Consider the following 12,333-nt stretch of genomic DNA (forward strand, 5'->3'; position numbering starts at 1 on the left):
AATCTCATCATTACGATGTAATATTCCATTTTAGTATCCTGCCAACTCAATCAGCTGTACTTGGAAATGGATTGTGATGTCCATTCCCTCTCTGTGTATGCATGCCTTTTGAAACTCTCAATGACAGGAGAACTCTCCAGTTCTGTGATTTGAACTATAGGCTTGTCAGGGAGCGTCTGTAAATGGACAGCCTGTAAATCCGTGGTCCTCACCCTTCCGTTAGGGACCGACTTAGCAGGGAGGGGGAGTGGAGTGTCTTTGTTCACTGTTGGCACGGCTCTCTGGGATCGATAGAGGTTGGGGTTTGGCCTGGGATACTGGGAGCCCTGGGGGGAGAGGACTGGGGAGCACAGGGACCAGTTCAGTGCCATGATCATGGCTGAGCATATGCCCAGTATAGGGAGTGAGAGAAGGGGCAAGGGAGAGGGCATAGTGGTGCACACAGAAGTACTCAAGGTCAGAGAGACTGGGAGAGAAAGAGGCAAAATACCAGTTAATATTATCCATCCCAAAGAACAGTCACAGCAAGTTCAGGAGAATGTGCCAGAGGGAATAGGCCAAGTGATTTGAAGGCAAACGCTTCTCAACAAAGTGGTGACTCTCTAATATTGTACCACTACCCAAACTTGTTCACTTGACTGCCCTGTTTACTGGCTGTGATTGCTATTCTGACGGGTGTAATTCCTGAACTTGTTGTGCTTCCACATGAATTAATTGTGACTGGGTCTGAATCCACAATGAGTGTTCTAGGTGGCTAGATAGGTGTGAGAGCACCATATGTTACAATGGAGCAGCAGCTGTATCCTCTTTATTTGTTAGGCCCCTTAAACAGCTCTTAATGTCGGGTCCTATCTGAGCTACTTTACTGTCTCCTTTTTAAAATCAGTTTGTCACCCTGGGTGTCATGAATGTATTTACAGTGGAGCGCAGATCTGTCACATTTCCACTGCCATTGTGTATCTTGTGAAGGGCCGTCCTTTAGAGCAGATAGGATCTGTTCGAGGGGGGAGGATGGAGGGAGGTTTTTAAATCAATCAGGGTGACTCGAGGTTATCCAGGGCAGTACATTCATAACTCCAAACCTCCAAAGCACTGCAGCTCCCCTCGCCTCTCAAGCTAAGTTGATTTAAACAATGACAGCAGCCTAGAAGAAATGGTCCTGCTCCCTCAGCAGCACTGTGACTCCCATGGATTTATGAATATTTGGCAGCAGGTGTGACTTACAGGGCATGGTGCGGTGGTGGGGGGTAGCTTCTGCTGTGTGAATCACCCGGTGGTGATGGTTGAGGGCAGGCTGTGTCCTGACAGACCCGGGCAGGATGTGGGACATAGGTGCCTGGTGGGCCAGAGTTTGGCTGTCATTGTGAAGGTCAGAGCAGAGCTCCTAGTAGGCAATGTTTCCCAGAACGGGAGACAGGAAGGCAGAGAGAGCACTGGCCAGCCGCACTGCGGACCTCTCAGTTTATAGGCTGTCCACCCACGTCCCTGTCCTCCCCTGGCCTGAGTTATGCAGGAACAGGAAATAGTTCAGTAAACAACCGCTTCTGGTCTAACCTGTGGGTGGGGGTGCAACTTAGATTGTTAGACATCATTCAACTGGGTTAAGGTAGGTCCTGTTCCGTCACACTGAGTCATACCCCCATCACCCTATCTATACCTGCTCTTGTCTTTTTCTGTTTCCGTCTGCTCTTGCAACCCCCCCCCTCTTTCTATCCCTCTTCCTTTATTTTAATTTTATTTGTACTTTTATTTAACTAGGCAAGTCAGTTAAGAACAAATTCTTACTTTCAATGACGGCCTAGGAACAGTGGGTTAACTGCCTTTTCAGGGGCAGAACGATAGATTTGTACCTTGTCAGCTCGGGAGTTTGAACTTGCAACCTTCCGGTTACTAGTCCAACACTCTAACCACTATGCTACCCTGCCGCCCCACTGCTTGGATACTTTTTATGTAGTGCTCTTTTTGCGTGCTTATCTCTTTCGGTCTCCCTCATCTCTCCCTTCCCTCTTTCTGTGCTTTGCACCAGTCCTGGCCTTGCTTCTCCAAGAAGTTGTCCAAGAGAAGTGATTTACTCTAAAAGGATGTCCCCCTCAAGGTTCTCTGCAATGTTGCGCTGTGGAAAAGTGATCAGCCAGGGAAATAATGTCTTCATGCAACACGCCCAAGACCTCAGCCCACAACAGGTAAAACATCAGGTATTTAGAACAAAAATCATATCACCAGAGCTCGCCGACTTGACATGACAAGGTGACGTGTCCTTTAAGGCACAGATGATGAAATCCACCTTTCCTTCCACATCAGTGTGTACATATATCAGAACTGGTTATGAATCTGTCAGACATTCTTCAGAAATCTTAATAGTAAAATCTGCTGTTTTCATCAGCTTCAAGAGCTGGATACATATACACTTCTCAGTGATAATGGAAGGACAGAGAGGGTGGAGTCCGTTCCAAGCCAAGGTCGAAGGTGGCGTGATTAATACATCTTCCATGGTCTATTATGGTCCACACCATGATAGATAGTGGGAAGAAATTAGTATGTTATTATCCTGGTGTGGATATTAACATTGCTTATGTTAACAATGTCAGCGCAAGACAAAAACCGCATAGCCTCTGCTAGACAGACCAAGATAATGATGGTTATTAAATGGATGCTTTTATCCATTGTTACTTAGTTAACACAGCCTATATCCAGGATACACTGAGTGTACCAAACATTTGGATCACCTTCCTAATATTGAATTGCACCCAGTTTTGCCCTCAGAACAGCCTCAATTTGGTATGCTGGCCCATGTTGACACAATACTTCCCACAGTTTTGTCAAGTTTGCTGGATGTCCTTTGGGTGGTGGGCCATTCTTTATATACACAGGAAACTGTTGAGTGAAAACCCCAGCAGCGTTGCAGTTCTTGACACTCTCAAAGGCACTTAAATCCTTTGTCTTGCCCATTCACCCTCTGAATGGCACACATACACAATCCATGTCTCAAGGCTTAAAAATATTTCTTTAACCTGTCTCCTCCCCTTCATCTACACTGATTTGAAGTGAATTTAACAAATGACATCAATAAGGGATCATAGCTTTCACCTGGTCAGGCAATGTCATGGAAAGGGCAAGTGTTCCTAATGCTTTGTACACTTAGTGTATGTGTCCCTTGTGTGAATCGAGCCCACAAACTTGGTGTTGCAAGTTGCCATTTTTAAAACCAACATAGCCAGAACCACAAGGTTGACTGTGAGTTTCTTACACAGTTTGTGTGCTTGTCTTCATAATCTCTGTGGCGCGTGGGTTTCAGTTAACAGACACTGAGCACCCCACCGCAAGCTGTCATTTCCCTATGCTCCCTTCACCAAGCCCAGAGTTAGGCAGGCGGGATGGCTGCTAACCGACAAGCAGAACGCCTCCAACAGTCACTGGGAATAAAAGCCAAGAGTAGAGAAGTCCAATGGAGCACAAAATGAACATCAGGATGATAAGGGAGACTGAGGGATCTCAATGTGGTCTGTTTAACTACTAGACTGTTGGAGGGTGGCACTACCCAGGATAGCTTTTATAGTGTGATGGTGGGAGAGATATGGGATGGGGCTAGATAGAAGTTGAATGTTTGAAAAAATTCTAATGTAAAAGGGTAGAACACAAGTTTTATTTTTTATTTTCTATGCCACACGTGAGGATGCCACTTCTCACGCCAACCGTTTGTTTTTTTGTTTATTAGACACTTGTTTTATTAGCAGTTTCTCTAAGTTGAAATTGCCATCAAACTGAAAGACTTAATGTGTCAAAATATACATGTACGATTCCATTGCTGATCACCTGCTAATCTCCTATCTGGTGTTCTCTCCACCTCACTCCACTGTCTACCTGGATCCATCTCTGATGCCTAATTCCCAGGCTGAGCTCTGCTGGGACCGCAATAAATCAACTTGGCGTTGGACCTGGACACTACAGCTATCGAGCTTGCTCTTGACCCGCTCCACTACAGCCAGTCAGACTCCTTGCAGTCCCAAAGACACGCCTAAAAACAATGGGTGCCCAAGCATTCTGCTGTCTCGGCTCCCGGCTCTGGAACAAGCGCCCTCCCCACCACTGAATGCCCCAGACCACTAGAAATGTTGTTACTTAGAGTATAAATATCAAGTGTCTCCCATTGTGTACTTTGAGAGAGGATCAAGTCTCTTAATGCAGTGATGTCCCTGCCCCATTAGTGCTAGTCTGCCATGAGGAACCACTGAGTCCAGGCTGCATCACCACTTGTGCTGGACAGAAGTGAACACACTAGAATAATGCCACATGGCATGTAGAAATGTTAATTTGCTCATTACTGTTCCCAAAACAATGTGAAGTACAGGCTAGAACACTACAATGCAAGAAGATACCGATGGAGGCTAACCTTCCTTGCTAGCGTACAGCAGAAGTCAACATCAATTCACTACCCTAGTACCTTGTTTGTGATAATATGCAAACCATAAATCAAAATATTGCTGAGTACTAAGCTGATTGTCACCAAAAACTGTTAATTCACATCATCTCCCCCACCTCTCGTCTATCCCAGTCAAGATCATCTTTGCTCAAGCCTCGAACCGACTTTGTGTGAATGACGTCAGTGGTCTTAAATAGACAGCGCACACTTTTATAAAATAAGTCATTGCTTCATCTTTGCAAATGTTGTTTACCTTTACAATAAAATCAGTCCCAAATGGAAGGTAAGCAGATTTGTTTTTCATCTGTAGCCTCGTGAAATAAGCTAATAACTCAATGCATGCACACACTACTATTGAATTTGCATTCACCTGTATTGTGAATAGGCCTTGATTTTTTTACCCAGTTTAACAATAGAGATTTACCATTCAAATAAATAAGTTATGTATACTAAATATAAATGCAACATCCAACAATTTCAAAGATTTTGCTAAGTTACTGTTCATATAAGGAAATCAGTCAATTAAAAATAAATTAGGCCCTAACCTATGGATTTCACATAACTAGGCGGGCACAGTCATGGGTGGGATTGGTATGGGCACAGGCCCACCGAATTGGGAGCCAGGCCGACCCACTGGGGAGCCAGGCCCACAAAAGGGATTTATTACAGACAGATACTCCTCAGCACAGATTCACATGTGAAGAAGCTGGATGTGGAGGTCCTGGGCTGGCGCAGTTACGCATGGTCTGATGTTGTTGAACATACTGCCAAATTCTCTGGCAACAGCTCTGGTGGACATTCCTGCAGTCAACATGCCAATTGCATGCTCCCTCAACGTGACATCTGTGTCATTGTGTTGTGACACAAGTGCACATTTCAAAGTGGCTTTATATTTTCCCTGACACAAGGTCCACCTGTGTAATGATCATGCTCTCTAATCAGCTTCTTGATATGCCACACATGTCAGGTGGATGGATTATCATGACAAAAGGTCAAATGCTCGCTAACAGTGATGTAAACACATTTGTGCACAAAATATGAGAGAAATAATGTTTTTGTATATGGAATATTTCTGGGATCTTTTATTTCAGCTCATGAAACATGGGACCAGCACTTTCCATATATTTATGTTCAGTGTAGTTAGATTTGTTTTAAAAAATGGTCAAATTGATTGTCTAAGTGATTAATTTAATGCATGCATTCAAAAATGTCAAAGGAACTCAAAAGATCAGTCTGGATGAAGTGCCATTATGTGTCTTAGTACCCAGCATCCATCATAGACAAACTTCTCAACTTGGGATAGGGTTAATTATCAGGTATCCTATTGAAATAGTGAGTGCTTAGATTTAGAGGGTCTACACCAGAAGTTAATGGTTATCTGTAGGAGGAAGGTATATGGTGTGTGTGCAATTAAGCTTGGAATGTACTGAGTGTAGGGAAAGCGATCACATGTGGCAGCATTGATAAGGGGAAAGAGCCATGGATTAGTGATGAAGGGGGTCGAGGTCAGGTCACTTTAAGGGAGAAAAAAGTTTATGGCCGTATCACTTAGTTTCCTGTCTAGCAGTAAAGATAATGTTTGTTCAGATGTGTAGGAGGAGACAGCATAGGAGAAAGGGTTAAATATCAGTGCTTGTGTGAACAATGTCTTTGTCTAATGCAGCTGTATTGACCCTCTGGGAAGAATAAACTTGGTTGAGTTTTTACTCTGAAAATTAAAACCTAACAGCTAATACGCCTTTTTTTGCCGTGTTATCAATTTGGTATCAAGTATCGTGTTTCTAAACCTGGTATCAAATTCAGAATCCTGGTATCGTGACACCACTAGTTAGTAGAAGAGAAGAATCCGCAAATACAACTTAATTTATTATGATATTGCAGGGCCTGATAAACCCAGGCCCTGCATGCCCCCAGGTACCCTCATTTGTTGACTTCTGTGATCGAAAAAGTCTTGGTTTTATGCATGTCAACATCAGAAGCCTCCTCCCTAAGTTTGTTTTACTCACTGCTTTAGCACACTCTGCTAACCCTGATGTCCTTGCCGTGTCTGAATCCTGGCTCAGGAAGGCCACCAAAAATTCAGAGATTTCCATACCCAACTATAACATCTTCCGTCAAGATAGAACTGCCAAAGGGGGCGGAGTCGCAGTCTACTGCAGAGATAGCCTGCAAAGTAATGTCATACTTTCCAGGTCCATACCCAAACAGTTTGAACTACTAATTTTGAAAATTACTCTCTCCAGAAACAAGTCTATCACTGTTGCCGCCTGCTACCGACCCCCGTCAGCTCCCAGCTGCGCCCTGGACACCATTTGTGAATTGATCGCCCCCCATCTAGCTTCAGAGTTTGTTCTGTTAGGTGACCTAAACTGGGACATGCTTAACACCCCGGCAGTCCTACAATCTAAGCTAGATGCCCTCAATCTCACTCAAATCATCAAGGAACCCACCAGGTACAACCCTAACTCTGTAAACAAGGGCACCCTCATAGACGTCATCCTGACCAACTGGCCCTCCAAATATACCTCCGCTGTCTTCAACCAGGATCTCAGCGATCACTGCCTCATCGCCTGTATCCGCCACGGAGCCGCAGTCAAACGACCACCCCTCATCACTGTCAAACGCTCCCTAAAACACTTCTGTGAGCAGGCCTTTCTAATCGACCTGGCCCGTGTATCCTGGAAGGACATTGACCTCATCCCGTCAGTTGAGGATGCCTGGTCATTCTTTAAAAGTAACTTCCTCACCATTTTAGATAAGCATGCTCCGTTCAAAAATGCAGAACCAAGAACAGATACAGCCCTTGGTTCACTCCAGACCTGACTGCCCTCGACCAGCACAAAAACATCCTGTGGCGGACTGCAATAGCATCGAATAGCCCCGTGATATGCAACTGTTCAGGGAAGTCAGGAACCAATACACGCAGTCAGTCAGGAAAGCTAAGGCCAGCTTCTTCAGGCAGAAGTTTGCATCCTGTAGCTCCAACTCCAAAAAGTTCTGGGACACTGTGAAGTCTATGGAGAACAAGAGCACCTCCTCCCAGCTGCCCACTGCACTGAGGCTAGGAAACACGGTCTCCACCGATAAATCCATGATTATCGAAAACTTCAATAAGCACTTCTCAACGGCTGGCCATGCCTTCCGCCTGGCTACTCCAACCTCGGCCAACAGCTCCGCCCCCCGTAGTTCCTCACCCAAGCCTCTCCAGGTTCTCCTTTACCCAGATCCAGATAGCAGATGTTCTGAAAGAGCTGCAAAACCTGGACCCGTACAAATCAGCTGGGCTTGACAATCTGGACCCGCTATTTCTGAAACTATCTGCCGCCATTGTCGCAACCCCTATTACCAGCCTGTTCAACCTCTCTTTCATATCGTCTGAGATCCCCAAGGATTGAAAGCTGCCGCAGTCATCCCCTCTTCAAAGGGGGAGACACCCTGGACCCAAACTGCTATAGACCTATATCCATCCTGCCCTGCCTATCTAAGGTCTTCGAAAGCCAAGTCAACAAACAGGTCACTGACCATCTCGAATCCCACCGTACCTTCTCCTCTGTGCAATCTGGTTTCCGAGCCGGTCACGGGTGCACCTCAGCCACACTCAAGGTACTAAATGATATCATAACCGCCATCGATAAAAGACAGTACTGTGCAGCCGTCTTCATCGACCTCGCCAAGGCTTTCGACTCTGTCAATCACCAAATTCTTATCGGCAGACTCAACAGCCTCGGTTTTTCGGATGACTGCCTTGCCTGGTTCACCAATTACTTTGCAGACAGAGTTCAGTGTGTCAAATCAGAGGGCATGCTGTCCGGTCCTCTGGCAGTCTCTATGGGGGTGCCACAGGGTTCAATTCTCGGGCCGACTCTTTTCTCTGTATATATCAATGATGTTGCTCTTGCTGCGGGCGATTCCCTGATCCACCTCTATGCAGACGACACCATTCTATATACTTTCGGCCCGTCATTGGACACTGTGCTATCCAACCTCCAAACGAGCTTCAATGCCATACAGCACTCCTTCCGTGGCCTCCAACTGCTCTTAAACGCGAGTAAAACCAAATGCATGCTTTTCAACCGATCGCTGCCTGCACCCGCATGCCCGACTAGCATCACCACCCTGGATGGTTCCAACCTTGAATATGTGGACATCTATAAGTACCTAGGTGTCTGGCTAGACTGCAAACTCTCCTTCCAGACTCACATCAAACATCTCCAATCAAAAATCAAATCCAGAGTCGGCTTTCTATTCCGCAACAAAGCCTCCTTCACTCACGCTGCCAAGCTTACCCTAGTAAAACTGACTATCCTACCGATCCTCGACTTCGGCGATGTCATCTACAAAATGGCTTCCAACACTCTACTCAGCAAACTGGATGCAGTCTACCACAGTGCCATCCGTTTTGTCACTAAAGCACCTTATACCACCCACCACTGCGACTTGTATGCTCTAGTCGGCTGGCCCTCACTACATATTCGTCGCCAGACCCACTGGCTCCAGGTCATCTACAAGTCCATGCTAGGTAAAGCTCCGCCTTATCTCAGTTCACTGGTCACGATGGCAACACCCATCCGTAGCACGCGCTCCAGCAGGTGTATCTCACTGATCATCCCTAAAGCCAACACCTCATTTGGCCGCCTTTCGTTCCAGTACTCTGCTGCCTGTGACTGGAACAATTGCAAAAATCGCTGAAGTTGGAGACTTTTATCTCCCTCTCCAACTTCAAACATCAGCTATCCGAGCAGCTAACCGATCGCTGCAGCTGTACATAGTCTATAGGTAAATAGCTCACCCTTTTTCACCTACCTCATTCCCATACTGTTTTTATACTGTTTTTATTTATTTACTTTTCTGCTCTTTTGCACACCAATATCTCTACCTGTACATGCCCATCTGATCATTTATCACTCCAGTGTTAATCTGCAAAATTGTATTATTCGCCTACCTCCTCATGCCTTTTGCACACATTGTATATAGACTGCCCATTTTTTCTACTGTGTTATTGACTTGCTAATTGTTTACTCCATGTGTAACTCTGTGTTGTCTGTTCACACTGCTATGCTTTATCTTGGCCAGGTCGCAGTTGCAAATGAGAACTTGTTCTCAACTAGCCTACCTGGTTAAATAAAGGTGAAATAAAATTTAAAAAAATAGTTTAAACCTTGTCATACTTAACACAGCTGGGAGCATGGCTAGCACTGTATTATTGCAGAGTGCAGAATCTCTATTTGCTGATGAGCATTATTCCTCTCACTCATGTTGTGATTTGTGAATCCCTCAGTACTCATATGGTCTCCGTGAAGAAGCTGTGGACGTGTGAGAGCTGAAACCAGACAGAAACGGAGCCAACCAAAACCCTATCAAATTGAAATACTTGCCCTTGCCACATAAATGAACACATTACTCTCCTGGCCTGCATCCTAAATGGCACCCTTTACGGTGCACTACTTTTGACCTGGGCTCATCCACTATATAGTGAATAGGGAGCCGTGTTTGTATGTCTTCAGTGAACCTGACATTCAATATGTGCTCAGGGAGGTAACCTAACCTGTAGGCGCACCGTCTGTTGGAACGGTCCATACATTCACACATGAAGGGAGAATTTTTCATTGGCTATTGGATTTTAGATCCGACTCCGTACTACAGAAGTGACAGTCAATTAATGACTGGGATTTTAGGCTTTTAAGTGGGTTTTATGTTCATGAAATGTCCCATCAGTGTAGAATCTGAATATTCTGTTTTTGTACGTCCTATATTCCTCAACAGATGTCCAATTGGCCGGTTTATCAAATAATGATTGGCCCATCTACCTGGTCGTCGGGAGCCAATGGTTAAGTGGCTTTGTCCTGGTGTGTAAATGTAATTTATATTTATTCTCCTGCGTGTGGAGATGGCGTGCGTCATGGAACGTCACCAAGCCAAGAACACAAAACTCCCGGGTTTATTGGCTTGGCTCCCTCCCTCGCCCTAGTCTTGCTGTGAGGAGAGCTGGCTACGGCTGGTACAGGAGGAAAAGCTGTACTGGTTTAGACTGCTGCCATGACCGGCAGACAGAGAAGGACCAGGAGACAAAATGCTCTCCTCTGGGATAGCTGATCCCATCAGACTAGGGTGATGATTAATAAGACAAAGGGAAATTGGAAGTAGTGAGAATGCAGTAGAGCTTTGGGAAAGCGTGACTCTCTGCCAGTCAATAGTGTTGGCCTCACAGTTTCCCTTGGATGTGCATCTCGCGTCAGCATCACTGTCTCCAATGTCAAAACTTGTCTCACGATTCTGTCTCTATCGCTCTTATCCTGCTCACCCTCTTTATTCTCTGTTTATTCTCAGTCCAGCTCTTACGGCTTCTCTTTTAAAGGTCATGTTAAGAATAAAGCAGTGTTTTTATCCACAAAGCCTAGTCAGTGCCTCCAGACAGCCAAGGAAAACTGGCTGAAGGGGCACCGGGATGTCTCTCTTAGTAGCATCATTGCCCAGAACAGAGGGCTAGGTATTGTGCCGCCCTCTCTCCTGGCGAGGCTGCAATGATGGTGAAAAAAATATAAAGGATTGTGTGTGTGTGTGCATGCTAATCTCTGTTTTTTGTTCTATTATGAGTCATTTATTTGACTGTGATAAGCCTGTTGGAATGGTCTCTTCAACTGGTGGTATTAACTCCACTCCATAGTTCAACATGTTACTGTTTTTGGGTACCAGCTCATTGTGTACCAGATGTTTTGTCTAAACCAGGCTGCTCATGTGTATGTTGTAGATGATGAAGCATGCGTGGGACAGCTACAGACAGTACGGATGGGGACACAACGAGCTGAAACCTCTCGCCAAGAAAGGACATTCCACCAATATCTTTGGTAAGTGTCATGTCGCTATTCACTACTACACGTACAGTACACACACACATTCACATTTCCTGTCCTTATACCCTGGTGTTTGGATGCATCATCCATGACCAGTGGGTCCCACGAAACCCAGTTTCTCACTCCACCAGTTTCTGCCAGGGTTGTTACTGCTGTTACTGTTCAGCTCTGCAGCTACCTACTGCGGTAAAGCAGGTCAGACAACTGCGGCTCATATTTTTGCGTGTGTACTGTGTATGTATGTGTGAGCGCACTCATGCGTGTTCTGTGTGGAAAGTTTTAATATTCAGTGGATCAAATTGTTTATAAGCTCTTGTGGTATTTGATGAGCTGCTGTTAAATGGTAGATGAGCTGCAGTACTGTGGTCTGTCTCCCGGTTCTCTAAATTCCTGTGAAATTCCTTCTATGCTCGCTTTGAGGCAAGCAACACTGAACCATGCATGAGAGAAGCAGCTGTTCCAGACGACTGTGATCTCGCACTCCATAGCCGATGTGAGTAAGACCTTTAAACAGGGTAACTGGTAACAAGACCACAGGGACAGATGGCAAAGGGGGATACCTAGTCAGTTGTACAACTGAAATGTGCCTTCCTTGTTTAACCTTTTGCGTGTAGGGGGCAGTATTTTTGTTTTTGGCTTAAAAACGTACCCATTTGAAACTGCCTATTTCTCAGCCCCAGAAACTAGAATATGCATATAATTGTCAGATTAGGATAGAAAAAACTCTAAAGTTTCCAAAACTGTAAAAATATTGTCTGAGTATAACAGAACTGATATTGCAGGCGAAAGCCTGAGGAAAATCCAATCAGGAAGTGCCTCTTATTTTGAAACCTCTCTGTTCCTATGCATGCCTATCCTCCATTTGAAGGGATATCAACCAGATTTCTTTTTCTATTGCTTCCCTAAGGTGTCAAGTCTTTAGACATAGTTTCAGGCTTTTCTTTTGAAAAATGAGTGTGAAAGATCACATTGCGAAAGTGGATAGATGGGGTCTCTCAGAGTGAGTTTTGCGCAACTGAGTAAAGCGGCCATTGTTTCTCCCGCTGTTATTGAATAACCTAC

General features: G+C 45.1%; 1 protein-coding gene across 3 annotated transcripts in view; it reads left to right on the top strand.

The window, feature by feature from the left end:
* The window catches only part of LOC118366814 (mannosyl-oligosaccharide 1,2-alpha-mannosidase IB), a 111,947-nt gene that overhangs the window by 36,766 nt on the left and 62,848 nt on the right, over positions 1-12,333 (top strand). For all 3 annotated transcript variants that reach the window (XM_035749529.2, XM_035749530.2, XM_035749531.2), the window contains one exon: positions 11,169-11,265. In XM_035749529.2, the coding sequence (XP_035605422.1) occupies positions 11,169-11,265 (97 nt within the window). The remainder of the gene's footprint in view (positions 1-11,168; positions 11,266-12,333) is intronic.

The sequence above is a fragment of the Oncorhynchus keta genome, chromosome 34, assembly GCF_023373465.1.
Source record: "Oncorhynchus keta strain PuntledgeMale-10-30-2019 chromosome 34, Oket_V2, whole genome shotgun sequence".
Lineage (NCBI taxonomy): Eukaryota > Metazoa > Chordata > Actinopteri > Salmoniformes > Salmonidae > Oncorhynchus > Oncorhynchus keta.